General features: G+C 39.6%; 1 protein-coding gene across 3 annotated transcripts in view; it reads right to left on the reverse strand.

Moving 5' to 3' along the window:
- The window catches only part of LOC146317878 (collagen alpha-1(XI) chain-like), a 135,925-nt gene extending 124,880 nt beyond the window's left edge, over window positions 1-11,045 (reverse strand). For all 3 annotated transcript variants that reach the window (XM_084733067.1, XM_084733066.1, XM_084733065.1), the window contains exons 1-2: window positions 10,649-11,045; window positions 2,406-2,570 (exon numbers count right to left, since the gene is read on the reverse strand). In XM_084733067.1, the coding sequence (XP_084589193.1) occupies window positions 2,406-2,570; window positions 10,649-10,763 (280 nt within the window). In that variant the 5' untranslated portion in view covers window positions 10,764-11,045. The remainder of the gene's footprint in view (window positions 1-2,405; window positions 2,571-10,648) is intronic.
- Window positions 11,046-15,547: the final 4,502 nt, after the last annotated feature.

Below are 15,547 nucleotides of genomic sequence, written 5' to 3' on the forward strand. Positions count from 1 at the left end.
TCGCCTGAAAGGACTCAACAGTGGTGATGTAGCCACAGTAATTTTACAGGGACCGTAAATACTCAAACAAATGTCATATTTTTCAAAACCATAGTAGCTCGGTTCAATGACAAAATAGCTAATCCTGATCAAATAAAAGTCCAATTATTCTGACTGAGGACATTTTGACACTCTGCTTCCATGGCACCACCAACGTGTCACCTCTCAAGCTTTATTATATTCTTCAAATTTCCGTACTGAAAGTGTACGGTGTGCTGCCAGTTAAAGCCAAAAATCACAGAAATTTAGCTCTAACACATCACATTGCGCTGTTTTTTTTTTATTCTTTGAAATCAAGCCAAGTTGAAAAAAAACCCCAGCACATACTGCACAGACTGGGACAATTTATTTAACAGCACTCAGTTCCCAATAAAATTCTAGGCACTTTCTTGCCAAGTAAGTTGTGAGCAAGTAAGCAACTGGGGGCTTGTTCTACACTTTGCCCCAGTAATAAAGAATTAACAATCCAATGCATGTGAATTTTATTGATATACATTGTGTTTGTGCTTAAACACAGCATGTTTCAAATTTCAACTGGAAAAAAAGCAACTGGCAAGATCAAAAAATTGGCAAATAACTAATTTGCATCTGCCAGCAGCTCATTGGTTTTCTCCAACCATCAGTAATGACATCTTGTCCACTGCAGTTCAATATTCAATCTTCGGATTAGCTGATGAGTGGCCATTAGGGTAAGAAAGTAGCAAACCAAATGGTTTTACAGTCAAATGGCTTTTGTGTTTCTCAGAGTGGACTGCTTCCTAATAAAATAAATATGGCTTTATTCCTCACAAACAGCCGGGCAGCAGACTTTGACTCAGGCTGAAAACGCCGCTAGATTTCACCACATGAGCCAAATACAGCATACTCCAGCCTGCCAGCAATCAAACTTGAGGACGGATGCTTTATTGACAAGATCAGTCCACACAGCATCAAAAGAAATATTCCTCTCGTTGATTTTCTGCAATAAATTGTGGGTTTCCCCAAAATATCAAATAACGAAAGTCTGGTGTTGCTTTTCTTACTTGAGTCATATGTTTACTTGATATTTCATACAACATGTGCTGAGAGACTCTCATTCCCTATGGGCTCCACTGAAACACCATTGCATTCATGGGCATCTCGTAGAAAACAAGCACTGAAAGTCTGCACTGCATTTTAAAAGACAGGTGTTTGGAGCGAACGGTTTCATTGCAGGCTCTCATTACATCATTTTTTGCTATTTTATTGTGAAATTGGAATACCATAAAGATGTTTTTTATTTTGTCATTAAGTGGTTCAAGACAGCAAACAAAAGCATTAGGTTCAGTTTCATAGAAAAGATTATTTGTTTGAGTAGGCATAAAATTTTTAGCCATGTGGGTGGCACTGCTCTAGGGATGGCAGCGTTGATCTTTTGGTTCATGTCCAATACTTTGGTTTATGACTAAATACCTGCAAAACTCATGGCATTCCCATCAGCCCCAGATTGTTTAGTGCTAATTAGCAACTTCTAGCATGCTAAAATGCAAAACTAAGATGGCAAACATGGGAAACATTATACTTGCATAACATTAGCATGTTAATATTTTATTGTTAGCATGTTAGCATACTAATGTTAGCACTTAATGCCCCACTGAGGGGTGCTATTTTTCGTCCCAAGACTGTTTTGCCTGTGATTAGCTACTACTGCTGAGCTGCGATTAGCTAGTTCTTGCTGTCTTGACAGCATGTAATGTTGTGAAAGAGTCTATTTTAACTATTAACCATGATCTTTTCCAAAACCTAACCATGTAGTTTTTGTGCCTAAACCTAACCAAACTGTCACTGAAAACTGAAAAGTCAACCAAGTCTAGAAAAGTTAACAGTGACATTTCAGCTACACCAGTGGTCCACCTCTTTGCTCATTTTTGCATTAACGAAGCCACGGTGGGAGCTTCACAAAAGTTCTTCAGTAACCTATGGGTTTTTAGAATGAGATTGCGTGTAACCTTTTGCAAGGTTTTGAGCAAAAACATACCCAAATATGGTGACAATTTCCATCTCTAAGATCCTTTAATTTCATGAAATTTGCCTAAATAAAACTCAGATGCTAGATAAAACTGTATATTAAAGGGCTCCAGGAAGTGACAAAGGCAATAAAGTCTCCTGAAAAGCAGAGTGTAAGAAAGTCGGCATTATTCTCAAGAAAATGCTGCACTCACCAGATTATAACTTTGGCCTCTTTTCATATCTTTATCTTCATATCTAAAGTATAACAAACTCAGATGGGCACTTAATGCTGTGTGTTGTCTGTGAGATCAACTTTCTACTAAATGACTTGCAAAGCTGCCTGATTCAGCTTCAGAGTAAATGTTTGTTTATCTGTGGGAGGAAAGATGTGAGGCTACCTGGGAAGAGCTGTTTGGTCGGAGCGCTGATCTGAGCTGTCTTTCCCACTCGGTAAGCAACGTCGGGTCGGGATCCTCTCCGGGCTGAGCAGAAGCCTGTTGTTTTCTGTACTCCTTCAGGAGAGCTCTGGAAGTCTAGAACCTTCAGTACATCTACTGGATCAGCTGTGGAGGCAGAACAAACAATTGATATTAGCCAATGATACTTGAGCAAAACATCCTAACATTTGCACAGAAATAAGTTATTTGGAGAATGCATTTGTCCAAAGCTCCTAAATACTTAGTCAGTGTTCCTCTTAAGTAAAACCTATATACAGGGCACAATCAAATGGCTTTGTTTCCCAGCACAAAAGGTGTTTTTAGAGGTTTTGCTTTTCGTATTTTTAAATTGTTGCTTTCAAAAGCATATGTGAAAATGCAGCTCAAAGTGTAGATTGTAAAGTGTCCAATGATGCTGCATTTGTGTGCAGTTATATAGATCAGAAAACATGACTCTCGTATTCATAAATCAGTTTATCAGTGGGATTTTGTTTCACACTCGACTCGTAAATGTCAAAGTAAATTCTCAGTCTGCTGGAAACACAAGCTGAGTGCATCATGTACACAGAAAATTAACATTAAATTGACTGCTATGAATTAAACTAATTGGATTTAGTAGAGAATTGTTAAAAATAATGAACGCATAGAACATTTAACTATAAAAAAAGTAACAATTTAGATGTTGAATGAGATTACAGAAGGAAATGCTCTTTATTAGAATGCATTATCGGTGCACATGTTGTAAAAACTGCATGTAATTTTACAGTACACAGTAAGCATATTTCAACAGTTAACAGGAAACCTAATAGGAGTTGGCATTTTGATGATAAGTCAACATTACACCCCTTGCTTGTGCAGCAACCGTTGGCCAAATCTGTCAGTTCAAGCAGTTGTTCGTTTATGAGCTACCTTGGCAGAGGAGCAGTAAAAATGTTAGGAACCATTCAGCAGACATAATTGGCCCCCTCCTCGCCTCCACTGTTACCCCCACAGCCAACAGCCAAAGCATCTATGGGCTGATAAAACGCATTGCTGTTGATCACCGGGTCTTTGGGATAAGGAGAGCACAGAGGGGGGGCAGCTTTACAAGCATCTTAGCACTACGAGTCTCCTTTCTATCAATGAACCTGGAACTGAGGGGTGAAACTACTGTGCAGTGCAGCCATAAACACGGTTTCTCTGCTTTGCTCTCTTGTGAAATTGTTTAACTCTACCTTCATTCCTGAGACTTTTACTCTTTACTCTCAGTGTCTTTCATTCTGTGTAACCGCTTTTCTCTTAAACCCCTGCTGTATCCCTCCCATTCCCCAAGGCACGTCATCAGTCACAGTGTGATTACAGGGAAGCCTAATAGGGTAAGTTTTAAGGCTAGTGTGTAAACAGGAGTGTTGACGTACAGCAAAGTGTCATTCCTGATTTAACGCACGTCTGCCTGAAGCAGAATTTGCTTAAAAATAATACAGTAAGAAGAGGTTATTAATTATGGGTGCTGTAATGGATAAAATAATAAAAGTACATACAGAATTGCTCAGGAGAAAAGAGTATGCGTAAACAATTTGTTTCATTCTGTGTTATTGCCTGTGACTGTGGCAGTGTAGCTATTGTTGTAGGCTATTACTTATCTGTACTTAGCAGTGTCACATAAAGTAATCCATTCATTACAAAATACACTCATATAGTTTTGCAACATTTCTGTTTGTCTCATGAAAACAGCAGATGTGGTGTGTTCATTATGAGCCAAACAATACTTTTTGAGGCTGATACCGATATTTGGAAGTTTAAAATGTTTAAAAATCAGAGTTTTTCGCTTTTTATACTACAACATCTGATACAGCACATGGAAACAACACTAGAGGAGCACCTCCGGAAATGACGCTACAGGGGTACGTACAGTATCATAGTCTGAGGCACAGGGCACTGACCAAGCCTCTGTAACATATGTGTTGTGTTGGACATGAGGGGACAAACTATGATAGGTAGACAGTATTACTAAATGATTCAAGCCTAGTTTGATACCTCTAGACAGCAATCTTTACTTATTGGCTGACATATACACGTATCTGTACAATTTCTGCATGAGCTTATATCAGCCTGGCCAATTCATCAGTCTAACTCTAGTGTTTATGCAGGTTTGATTTATTTCAAACCCAAATCTGTAAAACAACTTTTCCAAAACACCAGCCACTGTGGCCAGAAGTCACAAGAGAGAATGAGTAATACTGGTAGAGAAGAAATATGAAGACAAAAATCTGACTCAGTATTGTTTGTTTACCCAGCAGTACCAATGTAAAGGACCAGTGTGTAGAGATCTAGTGGTGAGCTTGCAGAACAAATTGAATACCCCTTGTCTCACCCTCCCTATCAAAGCTTTCTAGAGCCAGTCTTTGTCTGGTCTGGGATACTGTAGAATCAAGGTGGTGCAATATAGCAAACTATAGAAGAGGACCTGCACTTTCTATGGATAAAAATGTTCCCAAGTATTCTATTTTTGCCATATTTTGCCACTAGATACCTGCAAATCTTACACAGTGGTCCTTCAAAGTTTGCTAACATTAGCCCCATAAGCTACTGGTCATATCAGATCAAATAAGACTTTATAGCAGCAAAACCCTGAGTTAGTGAAATGAGCAAGCGGGTGTTTTATTGCTTATAAATTAATCTTTTCATCTTTCATCATTTCTTTTTTCAAAAGTTATATAGTCTTGCTTTAAATAAGCAGCCATGAATAAAACTATGAGTTATCCATTTTGAGGGGTCTTTTGGCATTTACTCAAAAAACATTACACATCAAACAAGTTCTGACCATAACTTAATGACATTCTTCACGTGTAATAACATCTCTGTACTGCTGTACAGTCAATAAACTGAAGTAAAGACCACACATTAATACTGCAGTATGTATGTATTGGCCTGATGAAAAATGGCATCTAGAAGGGAATATTAGAAGCTAACAAAGGTCCAGTGTAGAAAAAAGGAGTACCAACAGTTAAATCTCCACTCCAAACCAAACTCGGTGCAACCCAAGTATCAAATGCTACTTGTTTAACTGTTACCAAAACCACAGCAGCAACAGTGCCCAGACATCACATTACTCATTTGCTGTTTCAGTGAGTTCGGAGGCAGGATGTGTCCACTACAAAGGCCCAGCAATGATAAACAATGTCTGACTGGTCAGCTGGGAAGATGAAGCCTTTAAGGAATGGCTGATAACAGGCTTAATGTGAAATCTCCCTTCCCTGAAAAAAAAACTGAGATCCATGTGTTTGATACTGGCTTGAAAACATTGTGGGAAAATGACTCAAACGGATCAGACAGACGGCTCTGTTGAAATTCACATTGCAGGAAATCTCCTTCCATTCCTTATAATACCGCATTAAACTGTAAGAACCAGGGAGAGGGCTTGGTCAAGAAATATACAGTAAATGAACCAAAGCAGCATTTACTGGTGGTGAGAATATCATTTAAAGGGGACCTGATATGATTTCCTTCATTTTCTGTCATATATAATGTTATATTGTCAGATGTTTATATTGGCCAAAGTTTGACATAATGAGATAAACGTAATTAAAAGAGTGCAAAAAAAACTGCTTTAGGTTTCCAAAGTTTTTTTCTACTTTCACGAGAAGTTGGCGTCAACTTGTCGCAGATTTCTTAACTGGTCATCTGCTCCAAGCACAGCACACCCGCTAAATACAGCGAGGCACTCCTCCACCCGCTCAGTCTGACTTTTCATACCAAGGTGATTTAGAGCAATTCTGACCACAACTCTGATCTGAATCATATTTTATGGAGATAACACAAGTATTCTCTGGTTTTTCTCTCTGATGTCCCCTGGCTGCTCTGCCTGAATTCCTGATGATTTACAGATTCTTGACGAACAGTTTACCTGTTGCAAAAAGCTAACTGTAACCTAGCTACCATTAGCCGAGTTAGTTGTCCAGTTAGCAGTCCAATTAGCTGACCTGGGCCTGAAAACCTCTTCCCAATGGTCCAGGGCTCTTGAGCTAGATGGGACATGTAAACACCAACACTCCTCCCATTTCAGAAAGTCAGCTAAGGCTGTTAGCTGCATGACTTTAGCGACAAGTAAAGCTATCTGTTTGTCAGTGAACTCTGAACATAAATTCTTTTCTCCATAAAATATGATCCAGTTTGACAAAAATCAGTGAATAAAGTCATAAAGTTGTGTTTTTGTACAGTGAGACCCAACCTTATCAAATTCAGCACCTCAAATAGCTGTAGCTTAGCTGAAGCTTAGCTTTTATATGCCCTTGAGCCATAGATATATTATGAAGAACAGGATACGGGAGACTGTCCAATGAGATTTCCTTGCCTGGCGCAAACTCCCAAAAAGTTTTCTAGCTTCCAGGTTTACTTCCTGGATACATGGCCCACTGAATATGCACTGTTGTGTTTCCCCCCTTGCCCCCGCTCTTGAGTTCCCGCTGGGCCTGCAGACGACTTTACATTATGACGATGTCACAGATGCTTAAATTGTTTTTGTTGCCTCTTGGAAAGTTTTACAAATATAAAGCCTGGATGGAATAAAAAATGAATCATAAAAGGGTCAAAACTGCACTGAATTACAAATAACTGAATTTTTCATGGCAATACTGCAAGTGGTCGCTGGGAGAAACTGGTAGCAAGGCTGAGCAGCAATGCCCTATCCAGGTTCTATTATAATCTACAGGCGGTGCTCTCATATACTAGGTGCTGGCCCTTGGTAGGCTCTAACTCCCATCAATGGAAGAACCATATGTTCTTTCTTCTCATGCAAAATGTGGACCCTAAATTGTGTTGGTCTGTACTTCCACTATACTTTTCTGTAAACATTTCAACATCAATCTATAGTGAAAGCTAACAGAATTTTATTCTAAAATATATATCTTTTACACTTTCTGTAAGTCATATGGCACGTGAGGCCAGGAAGTGCTGATTGTGCAGTTCCTGTTCACTTTTAGTAACCAGGAGGGGGTCTGATGGGTGGAGCTACGAGTCCACATGCTGAACCCATTATGGCCCTGGCACCACTCCCTTTACCCCCCTAACTAAAACATACATGAGACTAAACTGAGAAGGCCCCATCCCTGTAGCTACTTCTCCTGTGACCAGAAAAATAATAGCTTGAGTGGTGAATCAAACCATCTTGATTTGAGCACATGCTCGGGGATCGTGTCGAGTTTTAGCTCATTTGAAGTTGTGCAGATCTGCTCTTTAAGTGATGGAAACGACTGGAGTCATTTATGCTGATATATGGCTCCAGATCATCTGTAGCCACAGTTTATGAATTTAAATTGTTAAGAGGAGAAACATCAAGCAAGCAGCACATCTGGGACGCAAAAGCAGGATTTATTTTCTTGTGATTTTCTATTAAATTCAGTCCCACAGTGGCTTTTATCAGCTGAAAGACAAGGGACACGAAGTTCATTTTGTCCTTAAAACTACCAGACTGATTTCTGACTTGAACACAGGCAAATATGAGGCACCGAACGCCAGGTTTTAAACCTTGCAGCAAATGCCTCGTAAAAAAGAAAATAGTCTGTGGCTCTTCTGAATATTGTCCCAAGTACAGAGCTACTGTTTTTTTGGAAAAAAAGGAAAAAAAGACAGCTTAGACTAAAGGTCTCTTTGTGAGTTTCAGAATGCCTTTCTGCATTACTGCATACCTCAAGGCCTCATATATTCCAGATGTGCTGAATTGGCCAGGAAACCCCCTTTCCCACATCCCCACACCCGCCTGCACCCCCGACTCTTCAGCCCCTCTCCTTTCACAATCTTCACAGAAGCTGAAAAACAGGCAATATCCCAAAACCATTAAAGACCCCAATGAATAGGCACAGCTTCTGAAAAAAAGTTGCTATACCCTCAAAAGACTCCCATCCTTGTACCTTTAAAAAGGAATAAACCATATTCTAATGATAAGGATGAAAACCACATGAGAGAGAAGACAGCTCTGTCGTGCTCAAGGTACCAGACTAGCCACAGTCTGTCTGAGGGGTAATTTGTCAGTCTCTCTGATTTTTAATGACATGTCTTCCTGACTGCTGGCGGGGACTTGTGATATACTATCTGCCATGTTAACAAGCTAGTAACATGACAAAGCAGTGCGATTCCCCCTGAGGTGGCTGAAGCATGTGGTGACAGGAGAAACCTGTTGAAATCATTAAGGCAATTTCACCAGCAGACCCCTCGCATATTAAAATACCAATTTACAGCAGTATAGGAAAAATCTCCCGCACTCTCATAATTCATCAGAGCCATACATGTTGATGTTTAAGCTCAGACTTGTGATTAAGTCTGTGACATTCTGACTTAATGTCTCTGTGGCCCCGCGGTCGTGCAGCAGCATCTTTTCTGTGTCACTGCCATCTACTGAGAGCTGGCAGCATAGGCAGCAATTAAAGTACATTGGAAAGCCTGTAAATGTTTGCTAGCACATCATGCAATTATGGTTAGTTTAAATATCAGTCAGAGTGAAGAAAGATGGGCACTGGGCAAGTCATGCCACTGTGGTATTTGCTTTGATGATCTTTTCATTTTTTGGAGAGCTCTTTGCAATTTGCTCTCTGCTGAATGATTTCTTTATGTGTCATTCGAATTGTACAGTAAAAACAACTGATGGTAATGGTTCAGAACGGGGTGGAGCTTAAGACAGGAAACGTCTAGACAGGACGCGATACATTATGGACATGGCCAATTATCATATATTAGCCTATGATTAAAATTTTAATAAAGCCTAATAAAATTTGAACTTTTAAATAACTTCATTTACGTCAGTTTTATGGGTCAAATACAATAAGAAAAGCATTTTAAAGGCTGAATAATAACTGATCTGATGTCAAAACCACAAATATTAAAAAATCATCATTCATCCAAAAAGACACATATTTATCGTGTTTAAAGCCACAGTACAGTGTGGATGTCTCCATGACTTCACAGACAAAGGAAACATAAAAAAGCAGTTAATGTGACCCACATATGTGCTTTTAAAGCAAAGAAAATACTCCAGATTTTTTTTTTCTTTTTTCCATCAACGCCCCTTTCTTGGACTTAGTGGGAGCCCAGATAATGTGGAAAGATGGTGATACTTCAGGCCAGAATATGAATTTCACTCCAAGAATTCCACACTGATGTGCCCAGTAAATTATATAAACTCTGAAAATATTTATCACAAACAATATAAGTTTAAAATTACACTGTACTCATAGTATAAAAATAAACTCTTGACAGCTGTCAGCCTGTGATATCAAGGCAGCTGGCAGCTAATTAGACACAATAAGAAACAAATTTTATTCCTTTAGTGAACTTTTTTCCCCCAACTATTAGGCTCTTAAATCACTGGTATTTTGGAAAAACTTAATGTACTAGAGCTACTAGTCATATCACCAAACGTCGTGCGTAAAAGTTGTGCGTAAAACCTTTCCAGTCTTGCCAAGTGATGAAGTGGAACACAAACACTTAAAGAATGTTTCTCTTTCATAACAATATTCTCCCAAATTAAATACCGGAGTGTAAATTACAGCAAACTCTTCGCCACTAATAAGTTAATAAGTTCACTGGTCATTTTTAGGGCACAACTTTTACGCGCACCACTAAAGAAGTCAACTCTATCAGTTTCTCCCCGCTAACCACACCTGGATGAGATTTTGCCTACTTAGATACTCAGAAGACACTAACCACCACTGCACCGCATTTCCGTCTGTTGGTGCCAAGAATAAACCTTACATATCACAATCAATCCAACAGGAATTTGGACACATTAAACAATGTAGGAACCCCTTATATTTAAAAAATTAAGGTAAGATTTTAAGGTAACAACTTCAAAGTCAGCAGCACACCTTAGACAGACAACTGTGGTGACGCTTTAAAAGTTACTGGAGACTTGGATGCAGATGTAGTCAGTGAGATGGGCTTAATTTAGCGTCACTCGATAATAAACTTTAAAAAACAACGAGACGTCAGTCATCAAAATAAGATAAATTTCCTGGAATTAAAAAAAACGCACACACAAAAAGTATCATCTGTTCTGTTGGATAAGGTGGATCGTTATGAGTGACTTATGGCGACAAAATTAAAGTTGATGGTCGCTGCCTACAGCCTAAGCCATCTATCACCTATGGGCTGGTCGCCAGTCTACAGCACGCTCTCAAGCTGTTCGGGATGCCCTGGAGTTCTGTGGCGCCTGCTAAGATGCATCTTCTTACCTGCTCTGACACTGGCAGCTTGCAGAATTAAAATTAATGTGACGGCTGCGGCTAGCGTTGAATCCCATAGCCACCTTTTCGTTTTCCACCTGGTGCTCCACCTTTGCATCTCCATGGTGAGTGAGCGCCCGCAGCTGTACACAAAACGGGCGGCTTTTAATCAAATTCGGTCCCTTCCACAGAAATGTGCTTATACTACAGCTCCATGTGTTAAAGTATGAAGATGCCTGTCACAGCCAGTCAGACTGGGCCCTTCAGATCCGCTCCCCCTCAAGCCCAGCGCTCAGACTGATGGCAAAGGGGCTTTCATGAAAAAAGCGCACACCACTCTGCTCCCTGAGAGTTGCGCACCGTCAGGAGGCTGGACAAACGCCGTAACACTGAACCTGAACCGACTGACACTGGAAAATCCTCCGTTCATCAAATCACCAGCCGGGAAAGTTGTCTCGGGACCCGCCTCCTGCGCTGTGGAGGAGTCTGAGCAGCATCAAGCGGAGCATCACTACACCACAGTGCAGCCTAATTACAGGACTGAGGGCAGGATCCTAGACAGATACTAATCCGACTATCAAAGAAGCGCTTCTTATAGTTAAAGTCAAAGATTTAAGGGAAAATAACACATCAAAATGGATGAAACTGCCCCAGATTCATAAGCTTATAAGAAAGGGCATGGAGCAGCAGGAGAGCTTCAAAACTAATGCAACACACTCATGCAAATTGAGTGGTGGGGTGGAGCTGTTATTTCAGACGTTTCCTGAAAGCCTAAGAATGTGAAAAAGAGCCTGAATAGCAACTACACAAGCCAACAGCTAATATAAAAGCCTTCATGGCCAAAATTAAATGTTTTCCAGATTCTAGGAGTTTCCTCAAGGAGCCCTTAGATTTTTTTTTTTTTTTTTTTTTTTTTTGGACAGCAGGACTCCTGAGGCCTGAAAATAATTAATGGTTAAAGATGACTGGAACAAAGAATGGAAGCACAGGTGGTAGCCATAGAGTCCTCCCCTTGATTTGGTTTTTGGGTTTTAACAGTGCGATGGCAGTCACTCTCACAAAACGCAAACCACATTTCGGAAAATTTGTCAGTGTTTACGTGTTTTATCACAAGGCAGAAATAAGAACCATAGGTTTAGCAGATATTTAGTATGAAGAAAAGATTTAGTAAAGCACTGCACAGGTGGGGCAAATTAAAAATTATTAGTTTGTATAATGTATGGGCTAATGGAGGTTAAGAATATGAAATACAGATTAATGGCTACATGCCTGGAGTTCCTTTCAACCTAAGGTCAATGCTGTGCATGTAAGAGTGGTTTTGATTAGTTGTTTTAGACTCTAGGGTGTGTAGAACTAGTGGTCTGACTTATTAGGGTCATGCAATTTTTAAACATTTATTTATCCTGGGTAATTTGGTGAGCATTTTTAAAGTTTAAACTCATCTGGTTGCAACTCTCTAAAACCACATTTTTCTACTCTTGGCTATTAAGTAGGTCTACAGGATAAGAGAAGATGTCTTTCATGGTCATGGGCATTCTGGTGGCAGCTGCTTAGTTCAGTTCCTTTTAACAGCACTCACCATATTCACACGTCAGACATTTTTCTCTGACGTTACATCACATTCGCCAACCCTCCTAATTTTTCCAAAAGACTCCCAATTTTCATTGCACTCTTCCTATTCGCTATTCCAATTCTCCTGAATTACTCCTGTTTTATGACACATTTTGACACCTTTCTTTCTTTTTCATTATCACAACCTTTTTGTGGCACTGCACGGTGTGTTTAAGCCCTTCACCTCCAAAAGTCTGGTGTTTCCACATGGGCAACAACACATCTATACCAAACCAGACTCTCTGGAAAGGATTCCAAGTTTGTTAGGGAAAGTTTTAAAGGGGCATGTATTTTGTAAAATCGGCTGCATCAAATTTCTTTTAAGTTCAGGGGAAAAAAAATAAATGAATAACAGAAAATTTATAAATAATAGCTTATGTCAATCATTTATTAAAGCTCCTGCCAGAACAGCAACTTATTCTGTATTCTTTACCAAGAAGTCTTGAAGTCTTAAGGTTAGTAAGTATGCATCACACGTCGGTGGAAACGGGGTGGGACACTCAAATGTTGTATTGCTGTGTTTCGGGTCAGTCATATTAATGTACAGAATCTGACAAATCATTTTACCGCTTCCTTATTGATCAGCAACTAAAAAGATAATGGATAATGAAAGTCCTGGGGAGGTCTGCCATATTTCAAGCTAAAATAACAAATACTAGCTTCAGTGAGACAACAGCTGATGATAGCATTCATCCAGCTACTAGCAAACAGTATCATTTGCATAATCTGCTGTCTCTCTTAAGTGCATAAGCTAATCAGTGAAATAAGGGTTACCGGTATGTTAGCTTAGAACAAAATAATAGTGTGGTTTTACATTTTTCCTTATCATACATATAGCAGTTATTTGTCGGATATAATCTGTATGAACATTTCACACAAATATGTGTCCCGGTGGGTAAAATGTCACGTAATGTTACTGACTTGTCTCTGAGGTCAGTGGAAGAGACAGCAAGACACATTAACATTAGGCAACATGACAAGCTTGATTACACCCAGTGTGTTTTACTTCCAAGTTTATCATTATATAAATGTGTCCAAGATGTGCACTGATATGTCAGAATTAATTTGTGCCTTTCCTACCATATCTTCTGACACTATCAAATGGTACTGTTAGCTACAAAGTGGGTGAATGCTAACTTAAGTTGTTGTACAATGGTAGCTAATGGGTTAATAAATATGTTGTTTATGGCCAAAGTGTCTACGATCATGCAAGTCATCTTTTCTTATGCAAAAGAGCTGCTTAATGGCCTGCTTAAGATTAGAAAACTGGTTTTCAACCAGATGAGAAACCAGATGAAAAAATGCACTGCAAATTACCCAGGGCAAATAAATGTTTAAAAATCGCATAGCACTAATAAATCAGACCACAAGTTCTACACACCCTAGAGTCTAAAACAACTAATCAAAGCCAGTCTTACATGCATACCAGTATTTGACCTTGTGTTGAAAGGAAGTGCAGGCATGTAGTCAATCTGTAGTTAATCTGTATGTCATATTCTTAATCTTTATTAATCTTTACATTAGCCAAAGTAATATTTTTTATTTAGCCACATCTGTACAGTGTGAGCTTTGTGATATCTGAGAAAAATGGCTGCCATGTGAATATGGTGAATGATTTTCCTGTCTGACTGGGGATGTAAACTAGTAACTTTCAGTGTTACAGCTGGCAGCTCTCTCTCAACCTGAGCACTTATGAAAATAAACTGTACCATCATGAAAAATGTGCCATATTGTAATGTCCAGGTTTTGTTAGAGCCAAGAGTAAAAACCTCAAGGTATATGTAGACTGGAAATCAAACCAAGGATCTCTTGGTGCACATACAGCTGCAATAACCACTCAGCTAAAGGGACGCACCGATTCATAGGTGGTCATGCAGCTATTTTCATGTGTTACAAGGAAGGGTGGAAGGAAAGTAGCAGGCTCAGCAAGAGCTGTCCACGGCTGTAGAAAGCAACACCAATGTTAACTCTTTTCTTTTTATTTCTGTCACTTCTTTCTTTTCTTGTCCTCATTGCAATGCTACTTCTTCATCCTCTAATGTTGGACTGAGGGCAGACTGGACACTACAGTGTCTCTCTACAGACCTTTTCACAGCAGCTATGTAGGGTAGATACAGGTGTTACCAGTGATACTAATTATGGTCCCGTTTGTGTAGAAGAGCCTCTCCACTGAGCCAACATCCACGATAGCAACACCCTGACTCTTAATAGGTATCATTGGTGACACCTGTGTTCTGTACCCTACTATTTCATATCAAAATGGCTGTTGTTAAAAAAGGTGTATTGTTTCTTAAGAAACAAAACATTACTCCAACACAGGATAAGCCTGGCTAACTGTTTAGCATGCTAACTTCAGTTGATATTACTGCAATTCATTTTTGATATCAAAAATGCCACTTCTTCACATTCTGTTAATAATTAGGGGTCCAAGCAGCGCCGCTCGTTGTGGACCACTATTGGTTTTGTTCTGATTATTGTCTCTTTCGTTCTTATTTTTTTCTGCTAAAAGTTTTAGTGCAAGCAGAAACTGTAAGATGAAAACTCAGGTGTTTGCAAATCCCACCAACTACTCAGAAAAAAAGACAACCACTGACCTCAAAGTGGCACTATAACAATGAAGTTTATATTTTAGCAATTTTGCTGCAAATACTTTGGAGGAAATTACTCACTGTACTTTTAAAAATCATTCTCAGGGCGCCCCTGTAGCTCAGTTGGTAGGGCGTGCGCACCATGTACTGAAGCTGTTAGTCCTCTGCAGAGGCTGCTGGTTCGAATCCTGCCTGCGCCCTGTGTGCTGTGTGTTATCAACCCTCTCTTCACCCCCCTGTCCTGTTATATCTTCAGCTGTCACTATGATTAAAGGCAAAACAGCCCAAAAGTTAATCTTAAAAAAAAAAAAAACTCAGAAAGAAAATACAAGCGGAAATGGGTCACTCTTCAAAATGTGTGTGACAAAATGAGTGCTGTGTCTTGTTTTGTGCTGTTGGACTGTCTGAATTGTTTGCATTATTTATCTATGACCTGACGTGATGACCTTGTGCTCACTCAGCAGTAAGAAACTTTCTTGAAAGCAGCCCGGCTGTGCATATTGGTGTTCTGGCAGATGGTTGGCTTTTTTTTTTGTCATTTTGTTTCAAGTTGTTTGGCAGAGAAAGTCAGAACCTCTTGTTCATGTTGCTTCCCGGGACTGCGGCCCAAAATGTTTGGTTTAATTTGACGAGCCCTCCTGCGTTGGCAAGAGAGGAAATCCGTACAACCGAAACTAAAGTCTTCAGTTCTTCTTTCAAACAGGACTCG

The sequence above is a fragment of the Lutjanus erythropterus genome, chromosome 12 (genome assembly GCF_056507025.1).
Source record: "Lutjanus erythropterus isolate fLutEry1 chromosome 12, fLutEry1.hap2, whole genome shotgun sequence".
NCBI classification, from domain to species: Eukaryota; Metazoa; Chordata; class Actinopteri; order Lutjaniformes; family Lutjanidae; genus Lutjanus; species Lutjanus erythropterus.